Source organism: Caenorhabditis briggsae, assembly GCF_000004555.2.
Source record: "Caenorhabditis briggsae complete genome, chrX, whole genome shotgun sequence".
NCBI classification, from domain to species: Eukaryota; Metazoa; Nematoda; class Chromadorea; order Rhabditida; family Rhabditidae; genus Caenorhabditis; species Caenorhabditis briggsae.
The window spans coordinates 11,562,555-11,581,469 of NC_013491.2; the positions used below are offsets into that span (position 1 = coordinate 11,562,555).

Genomic DNA, 18,915 nt, shown 5'->3' on the forward strand with positions numbered 1-18,915 from the left:
TTAAACCAAATTAAAAAGAAAACTAATCAACAGATTTTATGAAAATGCCGTACACCTTTACAGAATCGCCCTCATTTCCACACCTCAGCCACTGTTTTTTTCTTCCATTATTGTCCCACTGAATCCATTTCTCCTCCGATGTCAAAATCGAATCGAAGAAACCACGATTTTTGGAGCGGCGCATCAGAATATTGGCAATTTCAACACGTCTTTCCTTGTTCGAATCGGAAAGCTCATGAGGGACCCAGTTTCCACATCTGTTTGTCTTTCCGATTGCATGCAAATGTCTGGAAATTGTGGAAAAATCGCAGTCGAACTGCTCCGAGAGACTGAGAGTAGTTTGGCAAGAATCCACTTCAATTGCTGCTCTCAAGGCATCGTTGTCCACCTGCTCTGGACGACCAGGGCGCGATTCATCTTCCAATCTTTCATCTCCGCTCCTGAAGCGCTGAAACCAGCGGCGACACTGACTTTCGGATATAGCTTCTTCACGGAATACAGGAGAAAGTGAGCGGTGAGCTTCGGCAGCCGATTTTCCTTCCTTTAATTGGTGCCACAAAAATGCTCGAAGGCGAAATTTTTGGTCGGACGTCTTCTAGAATGTTTTTTTCATAGAAATCAAATTGAAACAGCAATATAATATAACAAAATGAAGCCCAAGAACGCGCTTTTTAAAACAAAAAAAATTATAAACAGCTAAATTCTTACTGTAAGAAACCAAAAACATTTAAGAAGGCGTTGATACAAGAGAGAAAGCTAATTCCAACATCTCTCTTGTCCAGCCGAAAAACGCTCGTCAACAACTATGGAAGCCATTTTTAGTTGTCCTTCAGGAAACAATTTGGATATGCAAATCCAAGCAGCGATAAAAAAGAGTGAGCGTAACATGAAGAGATTTGCGGAAGAAAAAGAGCATTTTGAGTGTTTTCCAAAAATTGTTGCAAGTCTTTTTTTTTGCTCCGGACCCATGGGGTGGTCTAGGTGGTTTTTTGGGATGTCCTTTGTCCCAAAATTCTCTTGGGAGAGTATCAAAATATGCCATGAGAGAGAAATTTATAGAAGCGCTTTCTAAAAACGGAACTCTAATAGTACATATCCATTTTTGGAGCATTTTCAAAATTTTTGGGAATAGCGGTTGACGACTTCCGGACGGGCGTATCTTGTAGAGGGACGTATGAAAAACGATGCAGTCTTCCGGTCAATTTAAGGAGAGAGGACGAAAGGACGACATTTTGGGAGCAATGACAAATCTGTTGCGTCCGATTAGAGCGATGAGCCTAAACCTAAGGCTCAACAACTGCCATTTTCTGCCGTTCCACCAGACGGAGAGGATTTCGAGAGGGTAGTCCTTCTGTTGCTTGCAGCTGCCCTTCAAGAAAAGACTGACGAAATATGGCACCGCGAGTATTTCGGACCAGAATTGTGAAATTCTCCTCCAAACTGCCAGATGGGCAACGAAGATGAGTAGGGAAAGGCGGAAAAAGGGAACGGATGAAGAGGAAGAGAAGAGGTGAATCGCTTTCAAACACAATGAATAATTAATGATTGGTCATGAACATTGAGAAAAAGGTTTTAAGAGAAAAAGATTAGGCGTAAGTTTCATGAGAGGGGAGACGGTTCGAAAGATTTGATGGTGTTGAACATGTTGAAGGAAAATGTGGAGGAATAGAGGAGGGAAGGTTGAGATTATACGCGGTAATTATGCATTCGATTCGGTTTTAATTCGTTTTCATTGACCGCAACATAACAGGATCTTACCTTTGGAGATTTGGAAAATTGAATTACGTTGGTTTGGAAAACGTACGAAAATGAAAAAATCTAAGAATTTTGGCTCTACTATGATGTCTTGGACCGAAAGTTTTTCTAAGGATCAAAATTGTTTCTAAGAACCAAAAATCTTTCTATGGACCAACATTTTTCTGAAAACCAAGATACCAGATTTTTTGGTAACAAAAAACAACAACATGAGAAATAATTTCCTACTTTACAACTGCACTTTTTAAGACTACTCATGATTACAAAAAATGACTCTCTGGGCTACCTCTAAGTATGAATCACCTAAAGGTAGAGTGCACATGTAAATGGATTCAGACAGCCAAGGTCAACAGTCTGTCTGGAGGTGGTGTATACTCACTATATTGTCCTTGGCGCCAAAAAAGACGTCGATGCACACAAAGTTATTATTTATTTACAAGATTTGTTACTGGCAATGAAAAATTCTGAAGGAATAATGCGTATCCCATTTGTCTGAACAGAGTGACCCAAGAATGAAAATTATATCTTTTCTCAGAAAAAAATGTGCAAAAAAGATGAAGAAAAATGGAACCAAGCGATTTGTAAGAAAATGATATAATGGAAAATGCATTGAGACATCTTGGACCGGCCCCAGAAATAGATTTCTAGATGATTCAGGAATGTTTGTAGGGGAAAGAAAAAAACAGAGAAACCAGCCGAAAAAAACCAGATACAGTGCATATACCGGATAATCGAACGAGTAACTAAAGGGATAACGGCTAATAAAAAACGTGTGTATTCACACAAGTTCTCTCTGGTAGGAAGCGAGCGAGACACGGGGTGAACGCATGATGTGTTAACATATGTATTGCGCGCCGGCATTTTGCTGTGCTGATGAATAACGTAGGGTGAGAGGTACGGAAGAAAGGAGTAAGGGTAGGAGGTGAAGAGAGAAAGTAATATTAGATTTTCTTTCTGAATCTCACATGAAAAAACCGTTGCGATAATATTCTAAACCGTTGTGATAATATCTACAATCACCTAGTTCGCGAGTCAATTCCAGAAGTTTTACGTGTAATTCAATTTTCAAAATATTATTGAAAATCAGAGCAATGTGACCGGTTCTCAAAAACCGGTCGTAAAAATTAAAAAAAAAAGTTCTAATACCACAAATAAATGAAGTTGATTCTCTTCGTCAATTTATCCGCACTATTTTCAAATTGCTTAAAAATTGAACATAAATTTACCTGGGGCTTTGAGACAGGAAAATCAAAAAGTGGAGCGAAATGACAAAACGCGCAAAAGGCGCGCTAGCTTGGTAAGCTAGGAAAAAGCCGTCTAGCTGAATATGCAGTGAGCTTCATATCAGCTCTAGAACCAACCAAATCGATGTTCTATAGCTGGGCCAACGCAAGCAGTGATGGGAACTATATAATAGACAAACATAAAAGTCAATGGGAACCTGAGCATTATTTCTGTAAATTTAGTTTTTTTTACTAGAGAATGAGATGAATATTAAAAATATCTGAAATTGCAGATTGCTATACAATACAACATATTTTGATTTCTCTCGAAGCTAAATTTCGTTGTTCATATTTTGAATTTCAAAAACACCTCTGCGCGCGGAAAGACCCCATGAAGGAAAACTGCGTAGAGAAATGAATGAGCGAGATGAAATGAATGAGAATGACAGTAAAAAAGAACGAGGCACCGCACCCAACGCGGTACGAAACGAGAGAGTATGATGGTCACCGATTCTTCCGGGGGGTCATCATTTCGTTTTTATAGGGGTGGTGGTCGTTCGAAAAACGTCCACTCATACACTCACAGAATGCTCATGCTCTTCCTCAATGACTACGAAACGACGACCCATTCGGACACATTTTGATCGAGAGCTGGTCATCTCGCCATTAATTTTGTGGGTGTCCGGGGCTCCAGAATGGGAGGAAAGGAAAGGGAGAAGTGAGGAGAAGGCTACTACTATTCCTCGTTCAAGCACTTGTCACGAAATGCTGTTGCCGGAGAAAAGATGGGAAATTACGAGATGACGAGAGGATGTTGGTTTGGTTATAATAAGTGACTGATTAATTGGGTCTGTGTGTGTGTGTGTGTGTGTGTGTGTGTGTGTGTGTGTGTGTGTGTGTGTGTGTGTGTGTGTGTGTGTGTGTGTGTGTGTGTGTGTGTGTGTGTGCTTCCCAATGCTGACCACTGAGCGGGAACCTGAAACAAATTGGAACAGAAGAAATGATTCAATCACTAAAAAAAAGGGGAAACAGAAGAGCGCTCAATGAAGAAAAACGGAGGGCAGAAAGGAGGAAAAACGGAGAAAGAGATTTACATGGTAGAGGTGTCATTTCACAGTACAGTTTTTTTATTGATACAAAGACTAAAATTGGTATTGTAATGGAGGTCTCCGTCAACAATGGTATAAACATATTCCGGAGGAGGTTTAATACTTTTTTCGGAGATACAGTTCATATTCGGGTCAAGGATTTTGACTTTTATTGCTAATCCCTGTAACAGGGACAAGAATAAGAAAATAAGTCTATGGGAACAATTGGTATTCAGCAGAGTTTGCTGGGAAAGCTCTAGATTAATTAGGAAAAAAGTGCAAGTGGATTATCCGTTTGTTTCGATGCCGGAATGTTTGACCTTGTTAGCCAGCTTTCCCCATTTTATCGTTGACATGAAAGTCAATTTTTAGAAAATAAAAGGAAATTACGAAAATATCAAAACATCAGACTTCCGGAGGCCCACTGAAAGAATACGAAAAACTAGAAGAAAAAGTTATGCACAGCATGTGCGAATTCAATTAACAAGTGTGAATGAAACGTAGTAAACTGAGAACAACGTGAGTGTGCGGCGTCTAGCGGCCACCCTGCGGAAAACAGAAACTCACGTTATAGCTCTAGTTTCAACATGATAAATTTGCATAATATCCTAGCACTGCAACCGACACTTTTCGGGCACTCCAATGACTCCTCAGGGTGCGCTTCTTCTCTAACATCAACTGTTTGTCGATTATGTCAATGTCAGCCACAATATCCAATTGTGGGACAATTAATACCTCCCTGGTTAGATAGAGAACTGGAAAACAAATTCATGATAATTGTGAAAAATTCATTGAAAATTATTACTCTTCTCTGAATTGAATGCATTGTGAGAACGGATATCCTGTCAAATTTCTTGTGAAAAAGGAAACTACCAGGTTTTTTTTTGCATACTTGCAAAATCAGGGACCGGGCCGAAGATTTCCAGAGCCCGGCCCGGCCCGGCCCGTGACTCCAAATCAGGGCCCGGGCTTTTTTCAGATTTTCAAGATCCGGCCCGGCCCGTTGCAAGAGTGGCTTTTTGGGCCTATTTCAAATGTTATTTTTCTCTTTATCCAATTTTCAGACGATTTTCATGGTTTATTCCAAAGTAAATTGGAAAAATTGAACCAAAATGTTGAAAATCAGGGAAAAAAAAGGTGAAAATTTTCAACACATGAAAATAACATTTAAAATAAGCTTTTATTAGGTTGGCTTAAAAATAATGGTTGTTTTTGTGATCAATTAAATTTCACTTAAAAAAGGAAGTAGACAAGATTAACTTAAAAACTATTTGCCATAATTATCAATTACTTGTAGCCAACATCCGCGCAAAGAATGAGGTCCGCTGTGAAAGAACCCCACTGGCTGTGACTCAAAGTAGGCGACTACCCATTTTTCGGTATCAACGCGGCTTTCGAAGTGGTTCTCGGCTAATGGGGGTTCCATTGGCCTGAATAAGCGGAAATCTGAAAGTGCCGAATCAGCACTATTTGGCTTGTAAGGGAGAGCTTCCCAGCCCTATTCCTCGATATCTGCTGAGTGACATTTGACACATGCGGACGAACATTATTGTGAAGAAATTTTGTCGTTGGTGTATTCACACCTTGACGTCTCAACGCTGGCTGAATTTGGCGCTATTATCATTGATAGAGTTCAGAGAGCAAAAATGTTTCCTGGATAGAGAAATAAGTACCGACAAACGCGCCACTCATTATTTTTCAGCCAACCTAATAGAATACAGTACTCCGTTCCTGTGCCTGTAAGAAAAATTAAACGACATTCGCTTTTAACGAGGATTGATTTCGGACAAGAGTAATATTTTAATTTTTGAAAAAATTCAGAGTGATCTAAATTCTGGTGATCAAAAATTAACTTTTAGAAAACTTGTAAAATAATTCTGCAGTTGTGTTTTCTTCTGCAAAATTTATATTGACATAACCAATAAATGCTATAATATTTAGAACGCCTCCTCTTCTTACAAGGGAATTGTTTTCAGAGGGGCGTTGAGAATTTGCTCAAAATTTGTACAAAGGTACTTTCGAACACGCTGAATACGATTTTAGCAATATCTCGGTCATAACCCTAATAGGAACCGAAATATGGGCTCTCAGAGTGTTTTCAGTACTAAATTTTGACCGAAAACGTGCATTTTTCGAGCTTTAAAACTCGTTTTCCAGGATTTTTTCAAGCGGGACACTCTTTTTTGATCATTTCTCTATCATGTGAAATAGTTTTTGAACAATTAAAAAAAAATTTTTTTTTTGAAAAAAATCATCATGGGGTACCCCACATTTCAAAAGTAATTTTTTTGGAAATTTTTTTGAAAGTGCAAAAAAGTCTTTCAAACATTCAGAAATGATAGGAACTTCATTTTCACAATATTTGGCAGCTCGATTTTGTATGTGAGCCCTGATAATTCCCTAAATCTGATAATTGCAAGGAATTTGAAAACTGTAATTTCTCAAATATTGCTCGAAATCACACGGAATACACAGAAATATATGAAGATCATTTGGGTAATTGATGTAGTGGTGTTCCACTCAAAAAAAAAGCAAGACGGAGCAATTCCGAGAGTCGAAAGTTTTGCTTTTGGGCGATAGGACAAGTCGAAAAAACAATATTTCAAAATTTCTTCAAAATTTCAAACACCTTCTTTTTCACTTGGAAACGTCGGGAATTCATGAAATAAGTATAATTTGTTATTCAGGGGACCAAAATGGATATAGAAAATTCGTCTCGAAAAAAACAAAAAAAAGAATTAACACAGTGGCGTTCGAACCACCATAGTCACTCTTAATGACTATGACCTAGATTTTTTTGTCATCGTGTTGCGGATAATTCAAACTATCAGCACTGAAATTTTTAGCAAATTCTCAACGCCCCTCTGAAAACACTTCCCTTGTTAGAAACTTAGTTATCTCAAATTCAGTATGAAATTAAAAAATATATATATGTATAATAAAGTATGTGTAACTGTGACAAATGCTTGATTAGTTGACAAGTTTTTGATATCTCTCATTGGAAATGAGATAATTGAGCTCACAGTGGAAGTATAGATTAGCCACAAGTCATTTTTTTGCCATTCTCCAATTGAGCGGAAGATTGTTTTCAAGAAACTGGAAGTACAGTTTTTAAAAAATCTAAATATGTTACATTTTAATTCCTACTTTCTCTCAATATCTTTTCTGGGGAAAATCTCGGTATGTATTTTTGCACTGAAAAATTATTCCAAATCTACAAACTATTTAGTATGATACTCTTTCATAATTGTTCCATTGAAATCTTTACGGATATTCAATGTTTGTTAAACAAAAATAAATAATTATTGAGTTTGCAGAAGATCTGTAATGATCACAAGAAGCTAAAATACAGTTATTTTGGTCTGATCAACTTTATCTTCGATTCTTAATAATATTTCCTTCAAAAAAATCAGTTAAACTCAGTCAAAGCCATTGATATTGGAAAACCTGAGAGACTCGTGGATAAACTATTTTTAGATTTACAATCACAAAAAATTTCACAAAAAACTATCACAAAGTTGGCCCTCGTGATTCATGTAAAAACATTGTCTGTCAAAGAATTTCGCTTTATTTCCAATCTTTTCTCTCTTGTGTTCTTATAATCTATTTTGAATCGACATCCACGGGAGCATTCATAAACCCTTCTTTTCACCATGAATACCTCATGAAAACAGTCACTCTGCTCATGATATCAGAGTGACCTGGTACCCATTACGCAACAGTACCATCTCGCCATTGTGTATCACATACAGATCAGATGATAAGTTGATGAGTTCTGATAACCAAAACAGAGTCAGAAACCTGTATGCACACCAGAATTATTTGACATAAGCGGGTTTGAAAAGACTGCGTTTCACGGTTATCACTACCGTATCAGAATTTTTCGGAATAGTGGGCGAAGTTTCGAAAATCTTCAATCATCAGTGTGTGTCATTTTAGTAGGTTAGGGCAAGAGAACTGGACAAAGTTCACTGGTAAACTCATAAAACTGGCCGGAAGTCAAAACTGTTTCTGGAACAGTTGTTTGCTATGTGTATTTTCAAATGGGGTCTTTATTGACATTTGTTGGGAGCATCAATAAACAGGAAAAATATCAAAGAAGTAACTGCAAGCGGTTAAGGTAGGTGAAAATGATATAAAATCCATAATTTCAGATACCTTGAACTTCTTTTTTGAGCATTGACTGAATTTATCTCCTTTTTAATGCCAAAAAAGTTTGAAAAGTAACTTTCATATGATGATGATTATTTTGACAGATGACTACGTTTTGAAATCTCTCACAAGTAATGAGGAAAATTGGGTCGAAGACATTGATGCTCAGTGGGGAATTTCTATCAAAGGTTGTGCGGTATTTAAGCTTCTTTGAAAAACATTACAAAATATTGACGAATTGAATTTTATCATAACTGCCTATTAGTTTTTAGTCAATTACTTTATCATGCATCTTACTGTGACTGGAAACCTTTTTGTGAAAAATTTAAGATTTGAAGAATTTCCATTTTCATTTTCTTACATTTTTTGCCAATGGAAATAGTTTATGACTTTGTAAACGTATATGTTTTCAACTAGATTGAAGATTTTTCAACAAATTTCAAAAATTTTGTTTTATAATTCCAACTGCTAATTTTGAGACTGTTAAAATTTTTTTTTATTGTCTGTTCGAAAACTGTTTAATTGCATGGAAATTTGTTTTTGAATGAAACTTATTCCTTATCCAAAACACCAGCATTCAATATTCTCCTGAAATATCATGCCATCTCATCGTACTCCTCCAAATCATTTCCGGTTTGAAAACTGACACCCATGTACAATATGCCGACCGCCGACCCTCAGAAGTCCGAATCTGATCCGCTCATGCCCTCCTGTAAATCATATCCCACAGTTTTTTATGACTTATACTTGTCCACTATATTTCCAAACGGCATATTTATTTCGGAACCAAAAAAAAAAACATCTGACACAATCACATATCTAATAATTGAAACCCTAATAACGGAGAATACAGGAGTTGAAAATATAAAGTGACTTGGGGAAAGAAATAGTTAAAAATGAGAAAAATGAAATCCTTACATAATACTGGACATGCTGGAAATGTTAATGTGAAATGACAAAGAAAACGACTAAGAAGGGACAGAGAGGTATTGAGATGGAACAATTTTGAATTAGGAAGACAAGAAATGAAATTTCAAAATGATACAAGTCTACACAGTGGACAATTTTTGTGACTCTTTGCGTAATGAGAACAGATGGAATGGTGGGACCCAAATTATCAATACAATTTACTCAAAAATCTAATCAGAAGAGGTATCAAGATCATCTCTGGTTGGTGAAACCTGTGGGGAGGTCATTGGTGTTGAGCTAAAGCTATCCGTAAGGTTTTGAAGGATCAGTGTGACATCAGGCAGTGTAGCTACTCTTCCAACCATCGGCATAATCGGGGCTGCTGCAATATTGTGACGTCCAGAGTCATGGGTTGCACGGTGAACGAGAAGTGTTCTCGATTGACAGAATCCTTTCCCACAAAGCTCACATTTGAATGGTTTTTCCTTCTGATGAATGTACTTGTGATCACGAAGATGGTCCTGACGACGGAAAGCCTTTCCACAGACATCGCAGGAATATGGTCGCTCATCAGTATGGGTTCTTTCGTGGATCAGAAGATTGTAAGACTTTGTGAAATGTCGCTGACAGTACGAGCAAATGAATTCCTTCTTTGGTCGAGCTGCTCTTCCAGTTGCTCTTCCACGGCCAGGAATCATGAACCTGAAACGAGAAAATTAGAAAAAAAATTAAAAATTAATCTGATACAGTAACCCTTATCAAAACATTTGTGTTTGAAAGACTATCATGCTACTAACTCACCATGGTTGATCGTACGGAGCAAACGGCCGAATCGGTGGGTTGCTTAAAGTTGGAGATGCTTTTGGAGACAGGCTCTCCTCCTTGATTTTTTGCTCGGATTCTATGGAATCTGCCATATGAGTGAAATCGAATTTCGACTTCTTCATCTCTGCCATTATTGGGAGTGCTGGATTCATTGTCATCATTGCCATCTTCCGTTGATTGAGGAAATTCTGGAAGTGCATATGCTGTTGGGTCATCATCATTCGGAAAATTTGATCGTTGGTTTGGGGGAAGATAGATGTTTGGAGTTGTCGTTGCCACGGAAGCATTGTGTGAAATGTTGAGGATAGGCGGGCTAAAATGAAAACATGTTGAGAATAAAAAAATAAATTGATGTTACAAAAACGACGAATCAAAAACGAGGAGCAAATACGAAAGGATAGAGAAATGGAAGGAGAAGAGATGGGTAGATGGTTGGAGGTGATAGAAATTCAGAAGAAGGAGCGATAGTTATTGTTTGCCAACGATTCACGAGAAATTGTCAGTTTGTTAACGAGTATTATCGTCTTATGGGGTAATCTAGTACAAACATGTCTCAAAACGAGGCAAGAAATGGGGGGGGGGGGTTGGTGAACAGGCGGAGCACTCCGGAGAGACGGGAGAAGGATCAGGATCGTCTCCAAGCACACAGTAGGAGGTTGATGTACCCCACTTTGAATGCCGCCGCCTCTTCTTTAAGTGACAAGGGGCGTTATTGAAAATTTTACGGTCTCACTAACACTTCTGAATTTCGAAACAGTGATACACATCGAATTTGAAAGAAATTCTTTGTTCATAGTCGGTAAGTAGAAAGGTGTTGATGGTCTGTTGATGCTCCGGCGCATGATATTATCAAGTACATGACGGCTATAAAAACGCTGGCTTCCGTGCTTCAGTCCAACATCAAAGGTAGCCGACATACACGGAGGTGTTGAAGTTGTGTTTACCAACCAGTAGATAGATAGTGTGGTGCTTCAATTGGGAAATCGAGTCAGAAAAATGGGAGGAGATTTGGGGAAAAAATAGAGTCATTTTCCTGGGAAGTTCAGAGATACTGAATGAAAGCGACGCAAGGAGCAGAATGAGTCAGACGAGTTGGCCGAAAAAAGAAGAAGCAGGGCAATTTTTCGGGGTGGAAAAAGTCATAGATATATGAACAAATATTGGGGGTATTTTCAGAAGGGGTAGGAAAAAGGAGCACTGTTGAATATCAGGAAACTTTACTTCTATTGACAATGTCATAAGGCTGCAAAACGACATTCAACTCTTTCGGTATTTTTTCTTCTCCCTATTTTTGAATGAATGGATGATAGATGAGGAAAAATTGGGCATCATCATCAGATGTACAGTTTCCCAATGGGAGACCAAAGGCTATCACCATATCATTCAATTGTTATGCTAAAATCGTATTGCAAGAAAGCCACCTCTTTTTTTGGGTTGAATAGGCACCGTTTCAAAAACGTTTGCTGCGCGTTTCCGATTGTTTGAAAAAAAGGGAGCGTCATATATAGTGATGCATTTGGTGACGCAGAAAAAAACAGTAGAACTCTTCCGTAATGATTTCAGAATATAGAAAAGAGGGGGTGGGGCGTTGGAAATAGCACCGTGTCATGATTCAATCGAAATGCAGTAATTTTCTTTCCCGAAATCTGTCATGAGCACGAAGGATGTATGGAAGCTCTAAACCCATACTATTCAGTAACCGGACACTAACATAAAACTGAAACAGAAATAATAACTGAACAAGTTGTAGAAACTTCAGCTCTCAATTTTTTTTTGTTTTTTTTTTCAAAAAAATAGAGAACGATATAGACAACCTGAAAGCTTAGCTGATTACTAGCTACGTGTGCTACCTAGATGCTGACTAGCTACTGAATGAAACCTAGTTTCTGTGTGATACATCACAGCTACCGCTATTGCTACTGAACCCCGACCCCAAGATGGGAACTTACCTCAGCCTCGAACAGAAGACTGAACCTCAAAACTTCAAGAGAATCAAAGCTCCACCGGGAACCGGTAGATGTATAGAATGACTGAAGTGGCTTCCCAGAAGCAGACGGAGGCGGCCACCATTTCGTGTTCAGCTCGTCTTCCTTCGACCTGGACTCCGCCCATCCGTCTTTTGGTGCTCTCCTTTCCCCCAACGCACGCGCGCTGGTTGACTGACTACGGTAGACCTGTGCTGCTGTGTGTGTACCGCCTACTTCTGAAGTTTTGAGTGGGAAACCAGAATAAATGGAAACCCAAGTAGTAATTAACTAGAAGACGGTAGCTCTTAAAAAGCCATAAATGTTATAATACTGTGATAAGAAAAAGACAGCAGCGCCATCTGGTCTGAGGTGGGATATGAATTTTCATATTGTCCAGGGGAACGTGTAGACTGAATGGAACCAATATATAAATGGATATGAACTGAAAAATTGAACTACAATTAAAGAGAGAAAATAATTGAAGAAAAAAAAATTTTTTAGAATATACAGACAAGGGACCTCGTGAACCCAGATACAGATGAAACTTTCAGGATGGGTTGAGAATAGCCGATCTAGACACCTCTGATAGTTTTAGAATCCGCCAGCGAGTTTCAGCAGAGTTATATCAATTTTAGTACTCGTTCAACAATTGAAAAGACATTTTTTCGAGAAAAAATTCGAATATGAGATGTAATTAACATCTAACAAAGCTGCTTTTGCACTAAAAAGACAATTTTTGGTACTGGAACTGATACGACTAACGGGCGGATTGTAAAATTTTTAGAGTTGTCTAGATAGACAATGTTCAACCGATCCTGAAATGTTCATTAACATCTGGGTTTACAAGGTATTGAGGTTCCCTTGTAAACAAAATTAGATTTAAATTTTTGTAAACAACCTCTCAGTTTGAATTCAACAAAACGAGATACGTGGTTTTAAAGAGACCTAGTTCATATTTCAATGCAAATTTCGAAATTTTCGGAATTTTCCGAGTACGAATGGTATATCTCAATGGAATTTAACGAAAAAGCTGTCCATCACAAAAATGTATATAATCCCGTTTAGTATATTCTGAAATTTTCAGAGCAGTGACACATTCTGAACTACATTTTCAGGACATCAAAGTTGACTATTTTCCAATCAAAAGGTCCAACATGATAAAGTTTCGTTCTGCACTGTACCCAAATGGCATTCCACATTTTCCCTAATAAAGTTCAAAACCAAACACGTGAGAATCCTCTATCAAAGTATCATTCTCTTTTAAGGGAACACAGAACACCGCATGTTTGGACCACTTGATTTTACGACCCTCACTACATAAACCTTGTCTTTTGGTGCAACATGCCGCCTAATGATAATTAGCTATTATCAATGAGAAACACAAATGATGGGTCAACGAGACGCTGATAGTTACCCGACATTTGAATTTGTGCAGACGATATGTGAGTCAGTAATATAGAAGTAAATGACATCCGGAAAAATATAAAATGTGTCCAGTAGAACCCTGGTTCTCACCAAAAATTGTGTGAAAATATTCGACGGGTAATGATAACGAGTCAGCGAGCGTAGGCTTCCACTTAGTAGGTAGTTTTGGGGTACAATTAATCCGCTTACTGAAAGTGAAGACGAGCTCACAATGCTGACAAGAGACAGTTATCATGAAAGTTCTTGACGCGGAATAGAGGGTTTTTTCAAACAAAGACGCAAAAGGACAAAATAGATAATCTAATGGGAAACTTTGAACCTTTTGAAGTGCCAAAAATAATTCAGGTTCTAGGAAACTGTTCATGTTAGGTTGTTCCCATGTCGGCATCTTTTTCAGCTCTTAATACCTCAAAGGAGTCCCACTGATGTTTTCATCATTACTGAGTACATTACGCCTTGCTAATCCTCATGGATACTCCTTTTATTTTTGTTTACATTGATCCATGATTCCCACCTATTGCGTCTTTCTCACAGAGGACCCCCACTGTTTCAATCAAACAAACAACTCTTGAGGTCCCTCCGACGACGCGTTTCAGGATTCCCGACTCACTTAGGAGGAGGAACATTTTGTTAGATAGGGGGAGTGACGAATACAAAAGAGGGTTTGTTGAAAAAAGGTAAAAAGGCAGAAAATTCATTAGTGAGAGAGGAACACCACTATTGTTTTGTGTTACTGTAGATTATGATATGAGTGACAATAGGACGAATTCCTCTCTTTTTGTTATTGAAAAGTGAGAAAGAGGACGGTATGCAATTTTTAAAAAAATTCCATCTCTCAACCTTAATTGTTTGAGCGTTGCTCCTTTTTCCGGCGGCATCCAGGTTACTCTAAAAAGCTATTGATATTGCAAACAGAATCCATTGATCCTGTTTGATAGGTTATTGTACCAGTTGTTGTGTTCCTCTTTTGCTTGTTTGATCCAACCCTCACTGATGAATAGTGATGGAAACAATGCGAGGAGGTCAGATGAAAGAAGGTGTCAGCAAGCGGCTGCTCACAAAACGTTTAATTGGAGCTATATTCTTCTGACGCCGATTGCACGTCAGCTAAGAGAGGCTGTGTGTTTGCCTATATATCATGACACGTATTGTGACTCATTTCGAGACAAACGGTTTCTCCGTTTTATGGAATGGATTAGTGAGCAATCAAGCCAACGGAAGAGGGGGAACATCTTATTGACAGCTGGGATACTGTAGGTAACCATAAACTGGAACATTCAATCATAATTCTTTAAGCTCTGCTGATTTTCCATTGGGAAATTCCGGGAAAGTTTGTTCTCCTCCTAGTGAAGCGTCACACTTGCTCTTCAATATCAGCGTTTGCTCCTAAACACAATTTTTACGCTCTTAAGGTCTCATTGTTTGACTACACACCTTATCAAGATGTTATTGGAGAAGCAAAGCGAGAGCGAGCTGCAGGAGCAGAAGCCTACCGTATTCATGAAGTGCTCTCGCTTTGGAACCGGATCATTCTCTCGCATCACTCTTCCTAAAACTTTACTCAAACATGAGGCACAAATCCATAAACGGTCGCCGAGCGAACTTTTACTTGGAGGGAGGAAAGGTGTAAAGCACACGGTATGATATCTTGTAGTGTTTGTACAAACGTGCGAATTGACAAAGAGATTAAGAAACGATCTGGATAATGAGGGTCTTTTCGGAAAAGCTCGGAAAGCAAGTAATAATGAGAAGCATCGGAAGGGGTACGACGGAGAACACATTTTTCTTCGTTAGAACAAAAAAGTCCAATTGAGATGGGATAAGAGAAAAAAGCAGGGGAAAACCCAATCATGGCTCCCTTCCTCTAGTTCCCGCTACCTAATCGCATATAATTATTCAACAACATGTCGAACTCCTCATAAAAGGTGCCCATATGTCTAGTTGAACGAGAGAAACCATTACAGGTTGAACACCTCTTCCTCCGTTTGTCTTTTTTAATTGGGCCATCGTAAAAATGAAATTTATTCACTTTAAAAGAGGACAAACGAGAATGGAAGGGATTATCCCGCGCGAAAAGAGTAGCAGCTGTATGGGGTCATGGAGTTTTTTACAAACAGTTTGTACTAAAACTGGCAGATGAGCATCAAAAATAACGGTCAGAAAATTTGTGTGATGTTTCAGCTGTAATACAGTACCGGCCAGATATACAAAATCGTTTTTTCAATTGTTTTTCCGGACATTTTGATCCTTTTCTGAAGTCTAAAGCTCGGCTTTCAAGATTGGAGTCACTTTGAAAAATTTGCAGGGTGGAAAACTAGCTTATACTAAACACTTCACATTAACAGACATTTTTGAGAGCTCCTAGTTTGTCAGATATCTACCGATTTCTGAAAGGCGCTTCTTTTTGACCAGTTTTTGTATTGAAAACGGGAAAAAAGCAGGAGTCTTAAAGAAATTGGGGAAAATCTGAAAACCTAGGAGTTTTCGAAAATTCTGTGAGTGCGATGTTTTTAATCTTGGTCAGTTTTAATCCATCCAAAGTTTTCAACGTGAAAACTTGACAGCTGAGCTCCAAACTCCTGAAAATGTTCAAAATAGGCTGAAATCAACAGAAAAATACGCTTCTACACATTTTATTGGCTAGTACTGTATGTACTTTTCTATATGAACAATGAACCCAATAGAGTTTTGATTACTTCGCTTAAGTTTCATACTATCTTGAATGCACTACCGCAACCCGACGACCACCTATCATTATTTTCTTTAACAACTTCCACTTCTCGTCAAACCGACTCAATCAAACAAGTGAAAGCTGTGAAAACTGACAAGTTTGTCATCGTCGTTTCTTACTTCCTGAACATCATAAATCTACCGTAGTCGGCTGAGGTGTCGGTGCACACACATAGGATACACACACACATGGAAGCGTCGTTTAGTGAGCGAGAGAGAAAAGGAAGAGTCTCGGGTTTTACGCCGTAAATTGTCTTCTCTTCGTCTACCCCATTTTTATTATTTGCGCCTTTAAACACAGCATCTTCTTGGTTCGTCTTCTGTCCCTTACCTTCCACTTCCTTTCCTGGAAAACTATTTACCGTGCGAAGTGGAACTGCCTGAAAGGGGTTGCTCTTGCAAAATGATAGGAGCTAGGGAAAACGTAATGTGATGAAATGAAAATCGAGGGGAAAGAAAAGGCTATGGTGCATATTAGGGGTACTTATGATAAGGTAAATTAAATTACATAACTCCACTAAGGTCATTAGGGCAGTTGGTGATAAGCAGAGCCAAAAAATGTTGGAGGTTATGGTATCTATGATTGACTAGGTTTGAAAAAGACATAAAAATATACCAAAATTTTATCGCTGTAAAAAAGCGCAAGGGCAGACTACCGTGTCATTTGTTCTCCTATAACAAGGAACGAAACTTATGGTCCAATTAATTAAAAAAAAAGTTTAAAATTGAAAACCAAATTCCCATTTATAGCTCATCTGAAGACGATTCATTTCACTCACATCTAAAATATTTTATTACCTCCACCCTTGCTGAAAAAGTGTTCACTCATTCCATTGTATGTACTCATATTCATTTTCAATCGCACCTAATTGGCGGTGTACCTCAAAGAGACTCATTTCATGGTTTTATTTCATTTCAGCATACTTCACAGTTCTAATTGTCTGCGTCCGTAAGCATGTGTGTGTTCTTCACGATTGGTTGACAACGATCAGAAAAAGGAGCAGTGTGAAGGAGAAGAAGCAATTGTGTGTATCAGGTCCGGCGGTATTTCGCTTTGATCTCTTTCCAACGTGTGCTTGAGCACACTGTTTGAGGCACAGAGACCCGTGTGCCCCAAGTTTTCTCACCTTTCCCTCCTCTCAATTTTCAACACCTTATTTGCGTTATGACAGTTTCCGTTAGTTGACAAACTGTTAAGGAAAATGAAGACCCTATATATGGCAGTAGTGTGAAACTGTGGGGAGAGAGTCTGTAAAATTGACAAGCGATGGGAGGGGGACTGGCACGACTTAACCGACGATTAGTAGAAGGCAACAATCGTCTTTGTGAAGGGATTTTCCACCTTATTTTTGATAGATAAGGGTCTTCTTCTGCTTTTGGTTCAATACCTGGAAGGAGTAGGAGAGGAGTACAAACAACGAGTACAAAGTTCCATGTTACAAAATTAATTTTTCCTGTTTTTGCTTCTCGATCCACACGACTGCCTACCCTCAAAAAAAAGGAAAAAAGATTTCTCGATGTCCTGTTAGCCGCTGACTCATCATCAGTTTCACTCGAGTCTCCCACACTTCCCTAGGTTCCCATCGGCTCCCCTTTTCCTCCGGAACTGCTCAGCAGCTTTCATGTTTCCGCTAGTAATATCACAATAGGAACTAACCATGGAAAAGGAGGCATCGTCGATTGTCCTACTCATAACTGATGGGAACATGTACAGTACCAAAACTTTCTCCTTGTTTATGTTCTCCACTGTGTTTATTCGGAAAGTTAAGGGGAACTAACTATACAGCAAACAGTAATCCGGGAAATAAAACGGGTACAGAAATCTCATTCTCGCGCATTAAGGATGGCATTAAGTGCAAATATGAGAGCATTAAGAACGGCGGCATGTGCACGGCTATCGACAGTGATTACAGTAACTGGACAAATATTAGTAAAGTATTTCGCGCAAAGCTTACCAGTTGATCTACCGCGCGAGGGGAACGCATGCTTCGACAAATGCCGACAAAGGAGTCAACACGTCAAGCGGATAATCTTTATATCAACATAAACTTTGTTATCGTTACTATATCGTTTTGGCATATCTTTTGATGAGGAGCCGGAGGAGGATTAAGGTGACAGATCTGCCAGGTGTGGATTGACCTAGTATTGGGGATATCCGGAACCTAAATACACCTGTGATTGAGTATTTAATGATTTGAATGAGGTTGATGAGCAATGGGTATTTTAAACAATACACGAAAAATATAATTTCAAAGAATTCTGTTTCATTTTTAAAATATTTGTTTGTAAGCGTTTGAAAAATGAAAATTTCTGTAAATTTCAAAATAAATCTGTAAGTTTTAAAATTACAATTTCCACGTTTTTCAAAATTCCGAAATTAAAACTAAACTTATGAATCAAATTTTTGTTCATTATACCGTCAAATATGTAATAGAAGATCCGTCTAACTTTTAATTTTGATCCCATCTATTTCCATATCCTGCCATAGATATCAGAAAGCTGTCAAATGATAAATTGTTCATCATAATGTCAAAATTGGTTTATGATATCTTGCATGGTAGCCGAAACAATTGGCTCAAATTTGGGGACCCTTCTTTTACAGGTTTTACGGTAGTGTTGACTATTTAGAGTGTAAAATATTAATTTATTTTTACTTAGCCAATTTCAGGGTTAATGTAGTCCTCAAAAAATTTTAGCATTAAAGTTCAATTTCTAAATTTAGATTGCACTTCTGTACTTCCCTTCAGTATCAAATCGCATCAATTGTCAGTTTTGTTTCAGATTCAATCTCCTTCCACGTTTTGCCTTTTTCTTCTCTTCCGATTGTTTCTGCTCCACACA

At 38.3% G+C, this 18,915-nt stretch overlaps 1 protein-coding gene across 1 annotated transcript; it reads right to left on the reverse strand.

Moving 5' to 3' along the window:
• Nucleotides 1-9,357: 9,357 nt before the first annotated feature.
• Cbr-odd-2 lies at nucleotides 9,358-10,239 on the reverse strand (the record flags this gene model as incomplete). Its single annotated transcript, XM_002644778.2, has 2 exons — nucleotides 9,358-9,829; nucleotides 9,929-10,239. 2 exons carry the CDS (start codon nucleotides 10,237-10,239, stop codon nucleotides 9,358-9,360), a joined length of 783 nt encoding a protein of 260 aa, XP_002644824.2.
• Nucleotides 10,240-18,915: the final 8,676 nt, after the last annotated feature.